The sequence below is a fragment of the Ips typographus genome, linkage group LG16 (assembly GCF_016097725.1).
Source record: "Ips typographus isolate SLU linkage group LG16, UJ_Ityp_2.0, whole genome shotgun sequence".
In the NCBI taxonomy this organism is placed as follows: domain Eukaryota; kingdom Metazoa; phylum Arthropoda; class Insecta; order Coleoptera; family Curculionidae; genus Ips; species Ips typographus.
In genome coordinates this window covers 3135196-3158019 of record NC_138437.1, presented here as the reverse complement: position 1 = coordinate 3158019, position 22824 = coordinate 3135196, and the positions used below count along the sequence as shown (strand labels likewise).

General features: G+C 32.5%; 1 protein-coding gene across 4 annotated transcripts; it reads left to right on the top strand.

The window, feature by feature from the left end:
* The first annotated feature begins 122 nt into the window (after positions 1–122).
* On the top strand, positions 123–21735 carry Shc (SHC-adaptor protein). Of its 4 annotated transcripts, none has more exons than XM_081993853.1 (7): positions 123–473; positions 18589–18659; positions 20135–20369; positions 20427–20581; positions 20642–20913; positions 20968–21212; positions 21416–21735. In XM_081993853.1, the coding sequence occupies exons 1-7, from the start codon at positions 387–389 to the stop codon at positions 21542–21544; spliced, it is 1194 nt and encodes a 397-aa protein (XP_081849979.1). In that variant the 5' UTR covers positions 123–386; the 3' UTR covers positions 21545–21735. The 4 variants fall into 4 exon arrangements, with proteins under 4 accessions (XP_081849979.1, XP_081849982.1, XP_081849983.1 ...); XM_081993856.1 differs by having other exon boundaries at positions 124–477; XM_081993857.1 differs by lacking the exon at positions 123–473 and adding an exon at positions 5151–5223.
* The last annotated feature ends 1089 nt before the right edge of the window (positions 21736–22824 follow it).

Below are 22824 nucleotides of genomic sequence, written 5' to 3'. Positions count from 1 at the left end.
AAGTAGTGCAACGTCGCAAAATAATCGATTGAATGAACCTTTCCAACCAATCACAAGTTGAGTTGTGCTCATGGCAGTGTGTATCTGCGCGTAAACCTTCATTCATACTACTGAGTGTTTTGGCAGGGCGTCTGGGAGACAGGCCAAGTCCCATGTTTCTGGGTGCTGTTGCTGCTCTGCTGAAGGTTGATTCTTTTTGTGCATTAAATGTGTGTGTATGTGTGTGTTTAAAATCGCAAAAAATTGTGTCCTAAGGAAAATGCAGGCTTTTTTCTCATTGTCAACTGAATTTTGAAACTAAATTTGCGATTTTCTAATTATAATTTTGTCGTGATGACAGTGATATGGAAAGAGAAGGGCTTTCTACGTAAGGAATCAATTCCAATATGTCAGCTTTTAATATAAAACCATGCAATGGATGGATCCATTCGGATAAACTCATCGTACGACAGGGGGCCACGTACTCAGTTCGGGTAGGTAAGAATCATAATTTATCTTTTATGGTATTTACACTAACATTTTCGCAACTAATCACCAGGATTTGAATGGCAAACTGTTTTGCCACACCCTAATTATTATATGTTCGACTTATAGGATTTATCCTCATGTTTTCCTATTATTTTGGTTTAGTTATTTGCTTATAACATAGGTATTTGTACAGTAAGTGATCTTTTGGTGAAGTGTACAGACTCAGAAATTACTTTCAAACAAAGGTACTTACTACACCAATTATTAGAGTCTAGAATGTTCCACCTCACATCTGTCAAGTCTGTATTTACTTGGTTTATTAATAACACAAATCATTTGTGAAGGAAAATTCCAGATGAGAATACTTTTTCCACACCAAGTTGGGTGTTTATATGCATCTGCCATTGGGGTTGTGGTAGCATTGATTAATTTCAGCAACAAGGGGTTATAAGAGTGACATGATGACCATGTGAATGAACTGAAATGTTTAGTAACTCAGTTGACAAAGATTATTAAATATGGCCAAGCTAATAAGGTGTAAAAAACAATTCAATTGAACAAAGATTAAGGGAAAAGTCCTGGGTGCATATTCTTGAAGGGAGTTATCAAGAGAAAGGGTTGTAGAATGTGACAGGAACCCATCATTGTCAGGTTATCCTGTCACATTCTACCAACCCTTCTATCAAAAATGTTGTATCCAGATTTCAAGAATTAGGCCCCTGTTCAGCAAGAAAGTTTTTATGTGTTTGTATGTGTAAAGACTGTTAAGATATGCATTCCCAAAACCTAACAAAAAAACTGTAATTGCTTGAAAATGATGGTAAAACCTTAATGCTAACTTTTTTTATAAACTCTTAAGACATAATTTTGGCAACATTTAAACATTGAGAAAAGGATTTTTACCAAAGAAACTTAATTTAAAATAAGTATTTATATATTTACCTGAAGTGTAAAATATTTTGGTACTGCTTCCAGGATGTCACTTCCAGAAGCTTTGCTTGGTTATAATAAATAACTGTTTTCAATTTTTTCTTATATAGGGACTACAAATTTATTTAGAAATGTTATCACCCTATCCTTCACTAGATACACTTTTTTCTTGTATTAAGAAACCCTCTAATAATTTTTTATTGTCCTTATTTGTTTTTAACACAGAAATAACAGTTCTCCCCTTCTCCTTCAAAGGTAATGCCATTATGTCAATTGTCAATCTATTAATTACCACCACAGTTTCCATTGATATTTTTAATTCAAATTAAATGTATTGCCATACTGCTTCAATAATATTTGATAGAGCAGGATACAAATAGAGTTTCTCACTAAAATGACAAAGGATGGTTTGTATTGTTAACCTCAAATCATGTGTTAACCCTTTTCTGTCTTGATGGGGTTATCACATGACCAGTTATCAAATTTGCTCAGTGAGGCTCAGTGTCTTCCAATTTTAAATTCAAAACAAAGCAATATTGTTCAAGGTCAAGCAAGTGACCTAACCTAACCTAATCACCCAAAAATAAAAAATATTCCAAGACCAGGGTGGTTTGACCCTTTGAAATTTTGTTTGGGATAACAATTTGTTTGTGTACTTATTGCCCTTATTGCTGCTTTAATGGTTTTATAATCCTGGCTTTACTAACAATTAGGTACTCAATTGTGTCTCATTATAAACAATACTTATATAACATACAATATTGTATGTTGTATGTTACCTATGTTACAAATCAATCAATAAACTAGTTTACTAAATATTACTTGTCCTTGTTATTGGGTAATTTTTCATGGTTGTATGATATGTAACTAACTAACTAGGAGCTAACTTTAGGAATGAGTTTGATACAGTGAGCATATTTACTTTTTAATAATCAATTTCATTAAGGTAAGTTACAGTTGTAGTCTCAGTTTTGATATGGTTTGTAATGTAACAATTATACAGACAAAATTTCACTACATGTTCTTTAGGTGAATTCGAGTCGAAAATGTCGTATAAACATGGGTCCACAAATGCTTGCTTGCCAAGATATGATTTTTTTAAATTTAATATTGTTTTTGTGCTGGAACCTACAATAATTCCAAAAAAATAATTTTATTTAACAAAAAAATTACTACTACTGTGAAAATACCTGTTTACAATAATTGTTCAAAGTGTCGACATTCACATTGTAAACATGGTTTAGCCTTTTTAATGATGTGGCGATACCTTCCCCATTTTTCCCCAACAGGGTGGTTATTTTAGGTCGTCAGCCATATTATTAATTTTGCAAAGCAGTACAGCCCTAGTATGTGATTTCTCTACATACACTAAACTCTTCATATGTGCTTATTATAATTCTTAATATACTAGAGATAATAATTATTATAGGATTGTACTTAACACTATTAAATTTTAAAAAATCATATCTTGGTAAGGAAGCATTTGCGTACCCATGTTTATAGGACATTTTTGAGTCAAATTTACCTAAAGAACACGTAGTGAAATTTTGTCCCTTACCTCGCGGGACACCCTGTATAGTGGTCATTAAACACCTCCCTCCCTACTAAATGGACAGTTTTTATTACTGATACTGATATTTATTATTCAATATTTATTGACCAACCCCAAACCACTGTATAATTTATTGTCACAAGAATGAAAGCTCTAGACATAAATATTTTAAAAAATTGCAAATATTTAATGCCAGTCAAATTTGCCTATTATGACAATAGTTTTATGGTAACTGTAGGTGTATAAAGTACCTCTAAAAAATTCTATATGGTTTTTGCACTAAAATAAAAGTTTTTTTATGAACAACATAAAAAATTTAATACCCTATAGAAAAATCTGAATAATACAGCACACTTTTATAAATTAATAATTTATGTTTCAGGATTATTTTTTAATACTCTGCTAAACTAGTTCTATATTTAATTATATTTTTCTCAGCTATTAGCAATAGCACCAATACTTTTCTGGATCTTTTTAAATTGTGATAATCACCAGTTATAAATTGTTAGTGGCTAAATATTTAATTTATGATTAAAATTAGTTGAAAATTGTAAAACTGCCTAGCATAGAACATTTGTTTAGGCACATAAATTTACTGGTATTGATTTTGATGATGCTGGTAACTGTAGCAACAAGGCAACTCCCTGGAAAACTCAGAATACACTTGTATGCAAGCTTTCATATGTTCATCATGACTGATAAAATCCACAAGTGTCTAGCTATTATTGTTTTTCATAAAGTTAACAAGTTATTAATGCAGGTAAAATAATCCTTGGTAAGTCATAAATTATTTTATATTAAATGTTTTTTTATCACCTAAAACTAATACTGATATTAAAAAATAAAATTTGCATTTAATGTAGTTATTTTTATAATTAGTAAAAATTTAAATTATTTGGTGTTGTGTGCCCAAAATACAAATTTTATGGCATTTTTTAAATTATTAATTTCCTAAACTTTGCTTGTATTTGTATATGTTTATAGGACATTTTTGAGTCAAATTTACCTAAAGAACACATAGTGAAATTTTGTCCCTTACCTCGCGGGACACCCTGTATAGTGGTCATTAAACACCTCCCTACTAAATGGACAGTTTTTATTACTGATACTGATATTTATTATTCAACATTTATTGACCTACCCCAAACCACTGTATAATTTATTATGACAAGAATGAAAGCTCTAGACATAAATATTTTAAAAAATTGTATATATTTAATGCCAGTCAAATTTGCCTATTATGACAATGGTTTTATGGTAACTGTAGGTGTATAAAGTACCTCTAAAAAATTCTATATGGTTTTTGCACTAAAATAAAAGTTTTTTTATTTTAGCTTTTTTTATGAACAACATAAAAAATGTAATACCCTATAGAAAAATCTGAATAATACAGCACACTTTTATAAATTAATAATTTATGTTTCAGGATTATTTTTTAATACTCTGCTAAACTAGTTCTATATTTAATTATATTTTTCTCAGCTATTAGCAATAGCACCAATACTTTTCTGGATCATTTTAAATTGTGATAATCACCAGTTATAAATTGTTAGTGGCTAAATATTTAATTTATGATTAAAATTTGTTGAAAATTGTAAAACTGCCTAGCATAGAACGGTTGTGTAGGCACATAAATTTACTGGTATTGATTTTGATGATGCTGGTAACTGTAGCAACAAGGCAACTCCCTGGAAAACTCAGAATACACTTGTATGCAAGCTTTCATATGTTCGTCATGACTGATAAAATCCACAAGTGTCTAGCTATTTTTGTTTTTCATAAAGTTAACAAGTTATTAATGCAGGTAAAATAATCCTTGGTAAGTCATAAATTATTTTATATTTATTAAATGTTTTTTTATCACCTAAAACTAATACTGATATTAAAAAATAAAATTTTTCATTTAATGTAGTCATTTTTATCATTAGTAAAAATTTAAATTATTTGGTGTTGTGTGCACAAAATACAAATTTTATGGCATTTTTTAAATTATTAATTTCCTAAGCTTTGCTTGTATTTGGCGCCATCTACCCTGTTGCATTGCCACTACCTTAAGGGCCACACCCCTCACCTGAAGGGATAAATAGCATGTAGGCCAGTATTCTCTTCATTCATTTGCCCAGCTTCACTGGTGCAGGTGAGATGTATTTTGGTTAATTAAATTTTTTTTTTTATCTATTTCTATATTAAATGTATAATTATGTTTATGTGTAAAAGCAAAGTTATGGTGGTTAATATTAATAATAATGTGAAGTGTTTTTCAGCAAACTTTGGTAAGTTAAACATTTTTTTTTTCTTGATGTTGGCTTCCATTTTGTATCAAAATGGATATTCAGGTTTGAAGGTCAAAATTTTCTTTAATCATATTTTTAGATTCAAATATTAGTGACCCTATAACTTAACTGCTTTTACTTACACTATTAATTTTACAAAACATTGCTAAAAGAAATATTTATTTGGAGGTAATTTCTAGTGAGATTATTGCTAATAATTAAATTTAAATTTTACTGGATTTTTGTAATTAGGATATAATTATTCTGCATTTATAAAGTGTGAGAATAACAGAAAATCAAAAAATATAATAAAAATGTATTAATTGATTGACATATCAAAACAAACAAATAACATATCCATTTTCCAAATCCTACATATCCATTTACAAACAAAAATAATATAATAATTATAAAAAAAATCTACAAATTAAATGTTTAGCCCCAATTTTAGAATTGCTGCAATTAGTTGCATATTTTATTTTTTAAAGTGATCTTTTTAGGGAAAACGCCCTAACGTTAATTGACATGCGCCAAATTAAATCAATATTGCATGGTCAAGGTCAGAGATTGATATGTATTTTTTGTTTGTCTTTGGCCTGCAGTTTTTTTCGGAATTTTGTAATTAAGCTATATTCTTGTTTAAAGCCACCAAATCATAATTATTTCAGTTGTTACTAACTTGACATTTGTGTAGAGTCTTCCAAAATGAATAATTGCATTTTTTCACAATTTTTTTATTTTTATTTTACTGTCACCGCCTAATCGGCAATTGACATGTGCAAGCTTAAAATCAATATTGCAGCCGTTTTTGCTAACCTGCGCAGAAATGTCATTAGTAACCCATAAATGCATCTACATTGATTGATAGCCGGTCATTCCTTTACAAATCTGCAATCAACAAGTGCTGTTAATGATTGGTGAAGCCCAGTTCTTACTGAATAATCAAATTGTAGTAAAGTCAGTCTGTTTAAATGAAAAGTAATGAATAATGAAAGTGTTTATTGTTTAGTGAAAAGTGCCTACATCAGAGTAAGTTCAATCTTTTAGGAGTTTATTATGTGGCAGAACCTCTTTTTATTTCAACTTTGCACCATATAGTCTCAAATTTACAATGAAAGTTTAACTCAACTTTTACCTTCTTATGCAATCTATTAAAAAAATACTGAAATGTGAACATTCTTGAAAAACAAAAATTATGAATTTTTTGTGACCTTTTTCTATGATCCACGAATTGTCTTGTTTCTTTACCTACATATTTTTCTATCAATAATATTGATTTTCAGCCTAATCCCCTACACCATTTCAGTTAAAGTTTAATTACCATAAAATCTTGTATGTTATTTCAAACTTGCAACTTTAGCTGTATTGATTAATAGCTCCCCCAGAGATTTGTAGCACAGGCGCATTAAAAGTGCCACACCTTGAAGACTTGCGCGTAGCTATTATTATTCCAAATTACCCTTTATTGATTAATAACCACTCCCTGGTAAATTGTAGTACATGCGCAGGATATTAAAAGTTGTTGCCCAGAACTGTAATTAAACATAAATTTTGCTGTAATGATTGATGGCCATGCTTTTCTAGTCTGCGCAGAACTGTCATTATATGCCTATAAATTTACCTTTATTGATTGATCCCCTGGAAAATCTGGGAAAATGTGCAGAGTACTAATTATAGCATCCAAGGTTTACACTGTGATAATCTGCGCAGACCTGTTAGGCACATCATTTAAATTGAGGTATATAGTTTTTCCATTGTCAGTTATTCAAAAACCTGGCTGATGTACAGTAGTACAGTTAAATGGTTAATAATTGTAATAATTTTCTGACTTCACAAAACAAATGTATTAATTAATTCAAATAGATGATTGTGACTTTGTTAGTTTTTGGTAAGTTATTTTTTTGTATCTGGCATATGTTTAATTTGTAAAGATTAACATGAACATTTAATTTTTTTCAAAATTGTAGCAAAGTAGTTTATTGATTTTATGTAGTAGTTGGTATTTTAAATAGTTTTGATGGCAGTAAAATAAAAAAAAAACACAACAACATATGATAAAACTGTATCACTTTTAGTAGCTATCTCTTATTACTCAACCTAACCATGCATTAATACTTATCTCACTTTTGTGACTAAGTCAATGCTATTTATTGTATTGTTTGAAAGTGTGGTATGTATGTGATGTGATGTGTGAAGTAAAACTCTCTCTCATTCACCATATATTCCATAAATAGTGTTAAAGTAGATCTGACACTAGTTGGCGCAACATGCAAGAAATGATTGCTCTCGCAAGATACTTTAGCTTTAAATTACATCTTTTCAGGGACTTTCTTCATGTAATGCTGGCTGTCTTCAAAGGTTTATACTGAGGAAGTGACCAGGAGACATCTTGTTTGCGGAAATGGTTGATTTTTGACCGTCATTTTCTACTTGAAATCGGATTTCGATCTAGATTTAATAGTAGATAATGGCAGGTCAAGTCATTCCGCGAACATTTGTCATGGTCATTCCTGAGTTTAAAACTTTGGAGACGGTCAGCATTATTCTCCATTGTTGTGACCTTGAACTTTGAACCCTGCATCTGCTTATGGGAATGGGGACAATGAAATTTAAATTATGTCAATCATTATCTTGCTTGATGTAATCATAATCTTGCAGTGGACAAGCTTTTGGCTTAAAATAGAAAAAAGGGTGCAAATAGTCATAATGAAATTGTGTGGTTATTGACATACTTTCAAACCTGCATACAGTGACAATATGACTAAAAACTGATGACTTTCAATCCAACTTAATTTAAAAAATCCAGTCCCTCCTGTACTTAGATTAATATTGGCTCTACTATATGGTATCAAATTTATGGTTAATAATCTAAAAACTTACTTCTCAACTCAGTCTAACAAAATCCCTTACTTTCTGATTAATCCAATGATAATCTAAATATTATCACTCTCATGCTATCAACCTTTTACAGTAATATTTGAGACATTTGGTTTTTCTGGCATTTATCATTTTGACTGATTATTTTCAATTACTTTATCATTTGTCACAAAAAAATCAACAACTTTAAACACTATTTAACAGTTGAAATATACATTCACACATTTACATTTTTTTACGTCATTTGTTGCAATACTTCAAGAGTACCTAATACAAAATTTGTGTGAAGAGGTATTTCTATATTGTGATAAATTTATATAGTAAATAATATATAACTATATACCAACTGCAGTTAATGAGTACTGAGTTTGCTTGTAATATTGCTCCATTTTAGCAAAAATTTAGAGTTTTTAAGAGAAAATACTGCACAAGACTTGCGCGTAGCTATTATTATTCCAAATTACCCTTTATTGATTAACCACTCCCTGGTAAATTGTAGTACATGCGCAGGATATTAAAAGTTGTTGCCCAGAACTGCAATTAAACATAAATTTTGCTGTAATGATTAATGGCCATGCTTTTCTAGTCTGCGCAGAACTGTCATTATATGCCTATAAATTTACCTTTATTGATTGATCCCCTGGAAAATCTGGGAAAATGTGCAAAGTACTAATTATAGCATCCAAGGTTTACACTGTGATAATCTGCGCAGACCTGTTGTTAGGAACATCATTTAAATTGAGGTATAGTTTTTCCATTGTCAGTCATTCAAAAACCTGGCTGATGTACAGTAGTACAGTTAAATGGTTAATAATTGTAATAATTTTCTGACTTTACAAAATAAATGTATTAATTAATTCAAATAGATGATTGTGACTTTGTTAGTTTTTGGTAAGTTATTTTTTTGTATCTGGCATATGTTTAATTTGTAAAGATTAACATGAACATTAAATTTTTTTCAAAATTGTAGCAAAGTAGTTTATTGATTTTATGTAGTAGTTTGTATTTTAAATAGTTTTGATGGCAGTAAAATAAAAAAAAAACACAAATACATATGATAAAACTGTATCACTAAAATGTATCACTTTTAGTAGCTATCTCTTATTACTCAACCTAACCATGCATTAATACTTATCTCACTTTTGTGACTAACTCAATGCTATTTATTGTATTGTTTAAAAGTGTGGTATGTATGTGATGTGATGTGTCAAAACTCTCACTCATTCACCATACAGTGTGGAACAGCCAAATGGAATAAATTCGATAACGAATAAATGAGAGCGTGTTGGGAAAAACGCTTGGACACGTCGATTTGTATTTTTAGATGCGCATTTATTAAAAAAAATAAAATTTATATAGGGTGTGTCATGTGACAGTGGCCGATACCAACTTTCTTATTTTAAATACAACCCCCTGTATATTATTAGTTTTTTGGATTCTTCAGAAAATTCTAGACATAATTCATGTACAATGTCCCATACCTATCTTCAACTGTTTCGGAAATATTAAATGTTTTCAGATGTATTACAACAATTAACATTAAAAAAATAAAATTATTTTATTTCACAAATAATGTAAAAAAAAAACAAAAAAACTTTAATTTCAATGTAAGAGATGTTCAAAATGTTCGTGAAAATAAGTATTGAGTGTAATGTAGCGAATTTGTGAAATAAAATAATTTTCTTTTTTTAATGTTAATTGTTGTAATACATCTGAAATCACTTAATATTTCCGAAACAGTTGAAGATAGGTATGGGACATTGTACATGAATTATGTCTAAAATTTTCTGAAGAATCCAAAAAACTAATAATATACAGGGGGTTGTATTTAAAATAAGAAAGCTGGTATCGGCCACTGTCACATGACACACCCTATATAATTTTTATTTTTTTTAATAAATGCGCATCTAAAAATACAAATCGACGTGTCCAAGCGTTTTTCCCAACACGCTCTCATTTATTCGTTATCGAATTTATTCCATTTGGCTGTTCCACACTGTATATTCCATAAATAGTGTTAAAGTAGATCTGACACTAGTTGGCGCAACATGCAAGAAATGATTGCTCTCGCAAGATACTTTAGCTTTAAATTACATCTTTTCAGGGACTTTCTTCATGTAATGCTGGCTGTCTTCAGAGGTTTATACCAAGGAAGTGACCAGGAGACATCTTGTTGCGGAAATGTTTGATTTTTGACCGTCATTTTCTACTTGAAATCGGATTTCGATCTAGATTTAATAGTAGATAATGGCAGGCCAAGTCATTCCGCAAACATTTGTCATGGTCATTTCTGAGTTTAAAACCTTGGAGATAGCCAGCATTATTTTCCTTTGTTGTGACCTTGAACTTTGAACCCTGCATCTGCTTATGGGGATGGGGACAATAGAATTTAAATTGTGTCAATCATTATCTTGCTTGATGTAATCATAATCTTGCAGTGGACAAGCTTTTGGCTTAAAATAGAAAAAATTGAAATGAAATTGTGTGGTTATTGACATACTTTCAAACCTGCATAGAGTGACAATATGACTAAAGACTGATGACTTTCAATCCAACTTAATTTAAAAAATCTTTAATCCAGTCCCTCCTGTACTTAGATCAATATTGGCTCTACTATATGGTATCGAATTTATGGTTGATAATCTAAAAACTTACTTCTCAACTCGGCCTAACAAAATCCCTTACGTTCTGATTAATCTAATGATAATCTAAATAATATTTGAGACATTTGGTTTATCTGACATTTATCATTTTGACTGATTATTTTCAATTACTTTATCATTTGTCACAAAAAATCAACCACTTAAAACACTATTTAACAGTTGAAATATACATCCACAAATTTACATTTTTTTACGTCATTTGTTGCAATACTTCAAGAGTACCTAATACAAAATTTGTGTGAAGAGGTATTTCTATATTATGATAAGTTTATATAGTAAATATTGGCTTAATTACAGAGCCAACTGTAGTTAATGAGTACTGAGTTTGCTTGTAATATTGCTCCATTTTAGCAAAAATTTAGAGTTTTTTACGAGAAAATACTGCACAATAGAAAACATTACTATAAATTGTAGTACTTAGGTCTACTACTTACTTTACTATATTTATTTATTTAGTAATTTAGGATAACGTAAAATTTTACCTAACAAGAAGGTTGTCTTACTATTTTTACATTTCTAACTTTAAATTTAACTTTCCTATATCTCATGTGCAATAGTAATAAAAAGAAAACAAAAAGTTTTAGAGTCAAAGCTATTCACTAGTCGGCGCTAGATGGCGCTTCATCAAGCAACTGTCCTCTGCGCATAGATCCTTTTTGATTTATTCTGCACTTTTGGAAGTATTATCTTTCCTTGCCTCACACCATCCAGCATAAAGCACACAAACTTTCAGATTATTATTTATTCTGTACAGTATGATGCAAATGTATGGAATATCTCCAATTCCACAACTAAGTCTTAATCATTCTATATCATCAAGTTTTAATCATTATGTGTGTTATATGTAATGTGCAAATGCCAAGTAACAAGTAACCACCACATTTTCTCATGTAGTAACAAAATTACAACTTTTTTCTGTTGACTTTGAGACACAAAATTATCACTATTAACAGTCTTGCTTTTAGAAATTAGCTGTTATATACTACTCCTTGAAATAATCAAACTTTTAGTACTAAATACCTTGATGTAATCCATGCTTCTTCAAGCTCAAACTGAAGAGATCCTTCACCATATTGTAAGTAACCCAGTAGTTACACAACTTCTCGATAGGGTGCGCCACGTCAAATATTTGATCGCTTTGCGCAGACGTGTAGAATTGACTAGACACGATTGCTGCTTCGATAAATTCCTGTGAATGACCACATTTTTCAAGACTGGTTATTTCAACATTCACAGTGTTTGGCATTTGGTCTGCCGGCCTTCCTATAAGTATAAATTAACGTGCAAAGGTCATCCGCAATTCCGCATGTGGGGCTTTATTGATTGGGCCCTTTAACTAACTGAAAATAATATATGCTTTTCTAGTTTATAGCAAAGTTATAGTTAGTGTGATTCAATTCAATGATATATTTCCTAGTCTTATAAAAATCTGAAAACCTGTTATAGTTATTTTAATCAAATTCAAACGCCAGTTAATTCTTTTTTTCTTAAAAAAACCTATTAGCATTAATGGTTAGGTTGTTTTAGATTTAAAATTGATTGATTTACTAGTCAAAAAAAAATTAAAATTAACTCAAGAGTCAGCAATATTCAGTATACAATATCAGCATAGTTATGTAGGATAGAAACATAAATTTAAAAAGTTTCATATTGTACGCTGGTTACAAGTCACCATAATGTTTTATTTGCTCTGACGCTAGATGGCGCTACCTCAAACAACTGCCCTCTGCGCATAGTGACTTTTTGATTTGCTCTGGACTTTTGGAGGGCGTTTGTTGCCTCACATCATCGAGCAGAATGACCAGAAATCAGTTTGGGCACACGAACTTTCAGATCGTGGTTCGGACAAAATTAACAGTGACAACTGAATGAAGTGATTTCGCAGCGAAAATGGCCGGTCAAAATTTTCTGTGTACTGGTCATTCGTGAGGTCAAATTTTTGGAGACAGCCCACTTTGTGGGCATTTAATCAAATCTAAAATAACTATTTAATTTTCAAGTGCTGAAGTGCTAAGAGCTTACAGTGATTCAGAGTTAAATGTACAAACTTCACCAGTACTAACTACTAACATTCTCATGATTGAAATTACCCATATATTTTACATCAATCTCTATTCCCTACCAATATACAAAGTAGTTTGTATTTCTTGTCCCATTTTCTTTTGGTTATAACTTTTGAAGCACTTGGTATAACAGGTTAAAATTTGCATTGATATTGGAACCAAAATACTTAAGGAAATAATTTACAGAAGTAAATTCCAGGTCCGGAGTTTAAAAATTTATCAGCAACCACTCTTTCTTATTGACTTTGATTCAAAAAACTTATTTGAACTCAATTATCACTGTTAAACAGGTGCTTTAACAATTAGTTGTTACATAGCCCACTCCTTCAAATAATCAAATTTTTAGTACTAAATGCCTTGATATAATCCACACTTCTTTAAGCTCATACTGAAACATATCCTTCACCATATTGTTAGTAATCAAGTAGCTCCAAGACTTTTCGCTAGGGGGCGCCACATCAAACACTTGATCGCTCCGCGCAGACGTGTAGAGTGGACTAGACGCGATTGCTGCTGCTTGGGCTCTTGCGATCAGCCTCTCTGAATGACCAAATTTTTCAGGGCTGTGGGCTGTGGTTGTTTTAAAATTCCTAATTTCTCGTGCGAAGATCATCCGCACTTGGGGGTTAATTTTTTTGTCAGGCCCTTTATTGGGCCGTTTAACTAATTGAAAATAATAAGCGAGTTTCTAGTTAGTGTGTCTGTGCTCCACTCAGTGGAAGCCATATCATTAGGCTTGATTGACAAATTGTGTCATTTATATACCATACAGGGTGTTGGGGACTGTTTAATCCCAGATAAAAGCAAACTTATTTGAACTCAATTATCACTGTTAAACAGTCGTGCTTTTAGCAATTAGTTGTCACATAGTACTCCTTCAAATAATCAAATGTTTAGTATTAAATGCCTTGATATAATCCACACTTTTTCAAGCTCATACTGAAACATATCCTTCACCATATTGTAAGTAATCAAGTAGCTCCAGGACTTCTCGATAGGTGGCGCCACATCAAACACTTGATCGCTCCGCGCAGACGCGTAGAGTGGACTAGACACGATTGCTGCTGGTAGCGATCAGCCCCTCTGAATGACCAAATTCTTCAGGACTGTGGTTATTTCAAAATTCACAGTGTTGATTGTTTGGCGTTTGGTCTGCCGGCCTTCCTAAATTCTAGTGCGAAGGTCATCCGCATTTGGGGGTTAAATTTTTTGTCAGGCCCTTTATTGGGCCGTTTAGCTAATTAAAAATAATAAGTGTGTTTATAGTTTGTGTGTCTGCAACTGTGCTCCACTGGGTGGAAGCCATATCATGAGGCTTGATTGACAAATTGATTCATTTATATATTATACAGGGTGTTGAGATAAATAGAAACAAGCTTTTAGTGTGTCAAGGTATTGGACTATTGAGCTTTTATCCTGTCACTTATCTTTCAAAAGTAAAGTGTTTATTGTAAAAGAAATATCTGTTTTTAACTAACCATTTTAACACATGCATAGAATCTTTAGTTACTTCATAAATTAGTTCAGTTCAATTTTTTTAAGTACATCAAAATAAAAATAAAACAATTTTTTTCCTTCATGTGTACATATTTAAATTAAAATTCTCACCGCGCTTACGCTAGATGGCGCCGCATGTAGCAACTGATCGTTTTGCAAAAAAACTTTTACTTTATTAACAATTTTTGACGTAGTTCGGTTGCCTCAAAAAGGAAACACGGATCAATACACAAGTGACCTCTAGTCCGGCATGTTGTTTAACATTCGGAATGAACAGAGGGTTCCAGCTGCGTTGCTGACCCATCAAAATCTTCAGTAACAAACTTTGGCACCAGCAAGTCTACGTTCCGGACTTCACAAAATTCACAGTTCACGCTGGACTGGTCATTTGAGTGAGGCTTAATTTTTGGACTTGGCCTGCAGTATTGCGGGCCCTTAATTAAATTTAAAATAAGCCATCTAGCGTAAGCGGGGTGAGTATTTTAATTTAAATATGTACGTACACATGAAGAAGGAATTGTTTTTTTTTTTATTTTGATGTAGTTAAAAAAATTGAACTGAAGTAATTTATGAAGTAACTAAAGATTCTATGCATGTGTTAAAATGGTTTTTAGGTAAAAACAGATATTTCTTTTATAGTATACAATTTATTTTTGAAAAAATAACTGACAGGATAAAAGCTCATAAGTCCACCTTCACACTAATAAAAGCTTGCTTCTATCTAAGATTAAATAGTCCCCAACATTATCGCAACACTCTGTATGATATATAAATGACTCAATTTGCCAATCAAGCCTAATGATATGGCTTCCACTGAGTAGAGCATAGACGCACTAACTAGAAACTCACTTATTATTTTCAATTAGTTAAACGGCCCAATAAAGGGCCTGACAAAAAATTTAACCCCCAAATGCGGATGACCTTCGCACGAGAATTTAGGAAGGCCGGCAGACCAAACGCCAAATAATCAACACTGTGAATTTTGAAATAACCATAGTCCTGAAAAATTTGGTCATTCAGAGGGGCTGATCGCAAGCAGCAGCAATCGTGTCTAGTTCACTTTATACGTCTGCGCGGAGCGATCAAGTGTTTAATGTGGCGCCCCCTATCGAAAAGTCTTGGAGCTACTTGATTACTTACAATATGGTGAAGGATTGTTTCAGTATGAGCTTAAAGAAGTGTGGAATATATCAAGGCATTTAGTACCACAAATTTGATTATTTGAAGGAGTGGGCTATGTAACAACTAATTGTTAAAAGCACCTGTTGTAACAGTGATAATTGAGTTCAAATAAGTTTTTTGAATCAAAGTCAATAAGGGTTGCTGATAAATATTTAAACTCCGGACCTGAAATTTACTTCTGTAAATTATTCCCTTAAGTATTTTGGTTCCAATATACAATGCAAATTTTAACCTGTTATACCAAGTGCTTCAAAAGTTATAACCAAAAGAAAATGGGACAAAAAATACAAACTACTTTGTATATTGGTACCGAATAGAGGAGATTGATGTAAAATATATGGGTAATTTCAAATCATGAGAATGTTAGTAGTTAGTACTGGTGAAGTTTGTACATTTAACTCTGAATCACCCTGTAGAATAAAATTGCTTATCAAATTCTGTCTTCTGAAATCATCTTTGTTTTGAGGCTAATTCAGATCGGCGCAAAGATGCATGAAAACTCATTACGTCCTGCGCAGTGCGTATAACTCCTCAACATGTAAACTGTAAGCACTTGAAAATTAAATAGTTATTTTAGATTTGATTAAATGCCCACAAAGTGGGCCGTCTCCAAAAATTTGACCTCACGAATGACCAGTACACAGAAAATTTTGACCGGCCATTTTCGCTGCGAAATCACTTCATTCAGCTGTCACTGTTAATTTTGTCCGAACCACAATCTGAAAGTTCGTGTGCTCCAACTGATTTCTGGTCATTCTGCTCGATGCTGTGAGGCAACAAACGCCTTCCAAAAGTCCAGAGCCAATCAAAAAGTCACTATGCGCAGCGGACAGTTGTTTGAGGTTGCGCCATCTAGCGTCAGAGCAAATAAAACATTATGGTGACTTGTAATTAGCTTACAATATGAAACTTTTTAAATTTATGTTTCTATCCTACATAACTATGCTGATATTGTATACTGAATATTGCTAAAATGGAGAAAGGTAGTTTAATTTGGAAACCGGAAATAAGTTTTACATAAAATTCTTTAAAACTTTTCCCATTTAACCGACTCTGTAGCTCTTACGGTTCCCGCGATCCCAATACATGTAGAACCAATTTGGGACACACTGTATATTATATTTTGTGATACTATAAATCTATGCTATAAATATAGGTTCCAATTAGGTTAATAACAGACTGCGGTTATTGTAATATAAACAATTTTTCATTCACCATATTGTTGATATTTTTGCGAATAATTGAAGTGGGTACTTTCTTTTGCTATAGATGGCGCGACGTGTATCAACTGTCCGATACGCATAGTGACTTTTTGAGTTATAGCGCACTTTTGGCGTTTGTCTGTCGCCTCACGTCTCCCCGCAGAATGGCCAGAAGTCAATTTTACCGCGAAACACGCTTGGCAGGTCAAAATTCTCAGTGTACTGGCCATTCGTGAGGTCAAATTTTTGTAAACCGCCCACTTTTGTCACAAAGTGGGCATTTAATCAAATGCAAAACAAGAACATTATTTCTAAAGCCCTTGCGCTACTTATGGACCAAAACAAGAACATTATTTCTAAAGCCCTTGCGCTACTTATGGACAACTGAGTTATGCGCAAGACGTGACGAGTTTTCGTGCATTTTTGCGTCGATCTACCTTTAATCTGGTTAGATTTTAGATTACGAGTTTGAATATGGTAGTAAGTGTTTTAGGGCTAGTTCTTTAGTGCTCTCTATTCTGACGACCGCGACGATACGGCAGCTCTGGCTACACCGTATTTTGCCCTGTCTTTTCAGATCAAGGAAAACAAATATGTTTTTATTTTTCTTTACCTTCCACGCCCTTTCTCTGATCTGTGTCATTTTTTATAGGGTTCGTAGCACCAGTGTAACAAATTCAAAACATTGCAAAAAAAAACGCCTACGAAAATAATTGACTTATCTTTTCAGGATTCACAATTTGCATGAAATACAAAAATCGATTCAAAACAGTTTTAAAAACACACTTACTTTATTGGCTGCCTTTTGTTAATAAGGATGGTGCCAACGCCAACCACCCAACCCCACTTGATACACTTTTCACTTTTTGACTACTTTCGATGACTAACTGAACTGACTGGATCTTGCTAACAAGACCCCAGTTAACTGGGATCTGCCCCTATTGTTTTCTGGAGCTTTTATATCAAAAGTTTCAGGTGTCCAAAAAGCCAAAGGTTATTTTATTAGTTTCACAGCACATCTATGATAACTGCCATTCACCTTATTGTTGACATTTTTTGCAAATAATTTAAGTTCTTACTTTTTCTAACGCTAGATGACGCTACGTGTAGCAACTCTCCAATGCGCATAATGACTTTTTGATTTATACTGAACTTTTCGTGTGCTTTCGTTGCCTCACACTGTGCCCCTTGCAGAATGACCAGGTCTCATCACAGGAACTCTCGAATCGTGGTTCCGACAAAATTTCCAGTGATAAACGATCTAGGAATTCGCAGTTCAGCACGAAACACAAATGGCAGCTCAAAATTTTTTGTGGACTGGTCATTGTGAGGTCAAATTTTTGTATATCGCCCACTTTATTGTGGGCACTTAATGAAACGAAAAATAAAAGCATTCTTTCAAAGGTTTGGGTTACTTGTTGACAGGGGAGTTATGCGCAGAATGTAATTAGTTTTCGTGAATTTTTGCGTCGACCTTGGTTAGAAGATCGTATTATAGGGTTAGTTCTTCAATGTTACACATTATGACACATTACATATTATGATCATTGCTACCACACTTAAATATTATTTGTAACCACTAGGTAAAATTGTGATATGCATATTTAGTGTCTTACTCATTGGCTGTCCAGTTCCTTTATTATTGCCTGTATCATTGAGTATAAATCTGGTATTAGCCCTTAACTTACCATTCACAATACACCAAGCAAGGTGGATAGCTTATTACCTTATAGCTGTGTGGGTTGGTTCCTTGACTAAAATTACAATATATAATTTGTATTTTTTGGGTTTTGCTCCAAACGGATATGAAATACAAGTTTTTACTCCGAAAACTGAACCAAAATGACCCTTAAATAATAAATTCTTTATCTTTTGTTACAGTATGTGGGCTGCCTGGAGATTAAAGTGTCCATGAAGACCTTGGACTTTAAAACTCGATCGAGTGTGGCTAAGTAAGTGTAATTTAATCATAAGTACCAATCAAAATACAATAAAAGGTCATATATTATCTAAAGCAAGGATAGGTTTTCTTTTTTTAAATTTTGTCTGACATATTTAGCCGTTTTCTTTCGGTTACGCTCTATGATTCAAAAGTCACGTGACCTCTATCTCATTTTATAATTATGATGTCATGTGATTTTTAGATCAGAACGCTTTTAGATTCAAAATCATGGATCGAAAGAATGCGGCTATGGTGTTTTTTCCTGTTGACAGTACATGCAGCAAGCAAAGCGTGTGTAACGTCAGAATCAATGAATAAAAAAAATGTAAACATAGCAGGAAGGAGCAATAGCAAACAAAGTGGGTGACAGAAACAAGGGGGAGTAATATGGCGGCCGTCAATACTTGTTAATCTTGTCCACTGTACAACTTAATTTAAATTTGCAAAACTCAACTGTTAAAGAACCACAAACTAACACTATACTACAACAAATACAAACAACAAATTTTTGCGGGTTTGAAACTCCAAACTTTCAATGACTTTGCGTCAATTCAACTGCGCAGTAGGCGAATGCGCAATCAAAGTAGGTGGACTTCCGTCCCCCTCGCTTAATGCACAAACGAGTTATAATTTGTATTATTGTTACCTCCTGATACTTGTTCTTTTTACTCATTGGTCAGAATGAAGTAATTTGACAGTTGATCAAATTATGGTCTTGTCTAATTACGTCATCCTGACAATGTTACACTTGCTCTGCTGGTTCCATGAATTGTCAAGATAAACCCTAATTTATTATCCATATTGCCATAATGTTTTAACATCATACATACCATATATAATGGAGTAGGATATGCAAATACATTTGAAATGGAAATGAATGAATACTATTTCCTAATATGACAGATGATAACCAAATAACATAACCACAGTTTTTGTGATGATATAATATTTTCCTAATGTGTGTGTCAAAAACTAAATAAGGTACAAACTATGTGTTTATTTTATGTTGTTTTAAATGCATGATACTTTCATGTGTAGTAATACTACCCTTTCACTCCATTTTCTCGATATTTTTATGTTATGTATGTTCCCTCTCTTGACCTGCTATAATCTGGGGCAAAACCCTGTAGAATGTCAATAATTCAGATGCATGCTGTTAATGTTTTTACCCTAAAAATGTGATTTAAAATGTTTATAAAATATTTTGCAATTATATTCTATTTGTAGAAACTGTCAAATAAGATATCTAAACAACTAGCCTTTTTAAATCACAGAAAATACATTACTTTTTGGGTGATCAAAAAGATAAATTAAATAGCTGTGAAAATGTATAGGTCTTTCAAATTTACTTATTTGGCTATCCAGTACTTTAAATAATGTTAAATAATGAATATGTCGTTGACAAAATATTTTACATTAATGTTGAATACCCTGCATTACATACTATATTCTTTCTATATGTTAACAATTAATTGATTCTTTCAGGGAATGTATAAACAGAGTATGTGAAGCAGCAGGCTTAAAAACAGTTGACAAGAAGAGAAAAGTAGATAGAAAAGTTCAGAAAGCAATTGCTGATGTACCAAATATGGCATTTGCTGGAACTAACGTTACTTTGAAAGTGTCTAGTGTAAATTTGTCTTTAACATCTCTGGACAATAATCAAGTAATAGCTATACATGAAATGCCCAAAATTTCCTTTGCTTCTGGAGGTGATAGTGTAAGTTAAACTTGTGGAGAGAAGAGATCTGAAAGTTTATGGTTGAAAATCTTATAGGAAACTTTGGACTTTGTGAGCTACATTGCTAAAGACAATGATGAACTTAGAGCCTGTTATGTATTAGAATGTGGTGGAGGTTTAGCAAAAGATGTGATTGCCACTATTGGTCAAGCGTTTGAATTGAGATTTCAGCAGTTCTCAAAACCTAATGTGTAAGTTTTTAGAGACTATACAACATGAGAAATGGCTTAAAATTGTTGTTCTTTTTTCAGTCATGCAGCTACAGTCAGTACTACTGCAACACATTCAGGGGGAGACGCTGATAAAGATTATTACAATGACCTTCCCGGTAAAGTTCCTCCAGACGTAGTTGGACCTCCCCCTGTGCCTCCCTTGCCTGCAGTGGTACCACCATTTACTACTCTACCCCCTGTAACCCCGAATTTAATAGACTTCAATAGTGATATGGCGTCACATCAAGGCTCACATCACGACTATGTAAATGATAATGTAGTTCACCGAGAGACTGACGTCTTTGATATGCGTAAGTCAGTCTGGTTTTTTACAGGGTCAAATTTAATTTAATACTTTGTTACAGAACCATTCTTGCAACAGTCGACGTCAGTAGAAATTTCGGGGAGAACCAATGTAAATAGCATAGAACAGTTAAGGAAGGAAATATGGTTCCACGGTCCAATTAGTAGAGCAGAAGCTGAACGATTATTGCAAAGAGATGGAGACTTTTTGGTTCGGGAATCTACAACTACTCCAGGACAGTTTGTTTTATCTGGAATGCAGGATAATAATAAAAAACATCTACTACTGATCGATCCTGAAGGAGTGGTAAGTTTTTCATTTTTTGTCTCATTTATTTGTTTGTCATTATGATCAGTGATTTCTCTTTGTTGCGAGTTATTTTTAAACTTGATTAAATGGAATTGAAGAAAAAATGGTTGAAGTGTTTTACGCATCAAAAGGCATACCTGTTGAAACATAATTGTCCACGGTAAAACATACTTATTTAGAATTTTTTGTTTTAATTTTAGGTCAGGACTAAGGACCGAATGTTCAATAGCGTCAGCCATTTAATCCAATTCCATTTTGATAATGCCTTACCTATTATATCAGCAGAGAGTGCACTGGTCTTGAGGCACAAAGTATCCAGAGTGTCATAATTGTGAATAAATATAATGAAATAAGCGGAGCTTTAAAGTATTCTATGGCATTAAGGTACATTCATACTAGTACAAATTTTTTGATATTTTGCTTTTAGTGCGTATCGTATTTTTTTTAATATCTGTAATTGTTTAAACACGGCTTCAATAAGGTTAGGTTATGTGTAAAAAATAAATTATATTTATGAAAATTAAGGCAAAATTTCTTTGAACATTTATTTCTCTATTGGCAAAGGAAACTACCTGTTAAAATTTAATTTTTTCAGCATTTTTGTTTGAAAATTTATGGTTGGCACGGGTAAATTTAACTAAAAAAATGTGGAGTGATATATTTTCTGTGTGGAGGCTAGGTTGATGTGCAAATTGCGATAGAGATATCGTTTCAAAGTACTCAGCTTTTGACAAGTGACAAACGACTTATCAAAGATAAATATTTTATTTTGGTCAATCCAAGCAGAAACCACATTTTGCCACAACAAGGAAAAAATATTGAAAATAAAAAACTGATTTTCTGGTAGTAGGAAATCAAATTCTTCAAATCAGACTATTACAAATAACGAAATGACATTTCGTTCAAATTTAGTAATGGACTTTCAAACAACTGCATTCAAATGTTTATTCTATTATTTTGATTGATTTGGACCTAAAGCCGTGTGAGTAGGAACAACTGCCAGCTTACCAAATGTGCCTGGTGATTTACTATTTCTTGGCCTCCATCATGTTTGGTTAATACTGTGTGGTCAGCTTAGATTTGAGCGATGTTAACTGTGTAACTTTTTAAACAGTTTCCCGGGCAAGAATGCATCTTAGAAATAAGTCCATTTTGAATGAATTTGGTTTTGTCGTGGTCAAATGACAAAAGTAAACTTTTTTGTTGCTTTAAGCTGCATTCTTATTTAGGGTAACCTCATATTTCTGATACTCAAAGATTTTTTTGTTGGCTTCTAGATGAGTAAGAAACTTGCATATGAAGTCTTATCTGACTATATAGTTGGATACTGTATTTCTACAGTGTTTGGCAGTTTTATACATAGATATACTAACATATATAATAGTGAGTATCCAAGCGCGATTCAACCTCTAATTGGATGCATGTTGATGTTTTCACCACAACAGCACGTTCCTAAATTAGGAATCCTAATATGGTTTAGTTATCCCATTTTATTCAAATAATAAGAGTAAGAGTGCATGGAATATTGGGCTTCCGAATGATGAACTAAAAATGTATTATTATGAAGTTTACATCATTCAAACTATGAAGCTTTTTTCAATTCTTATTT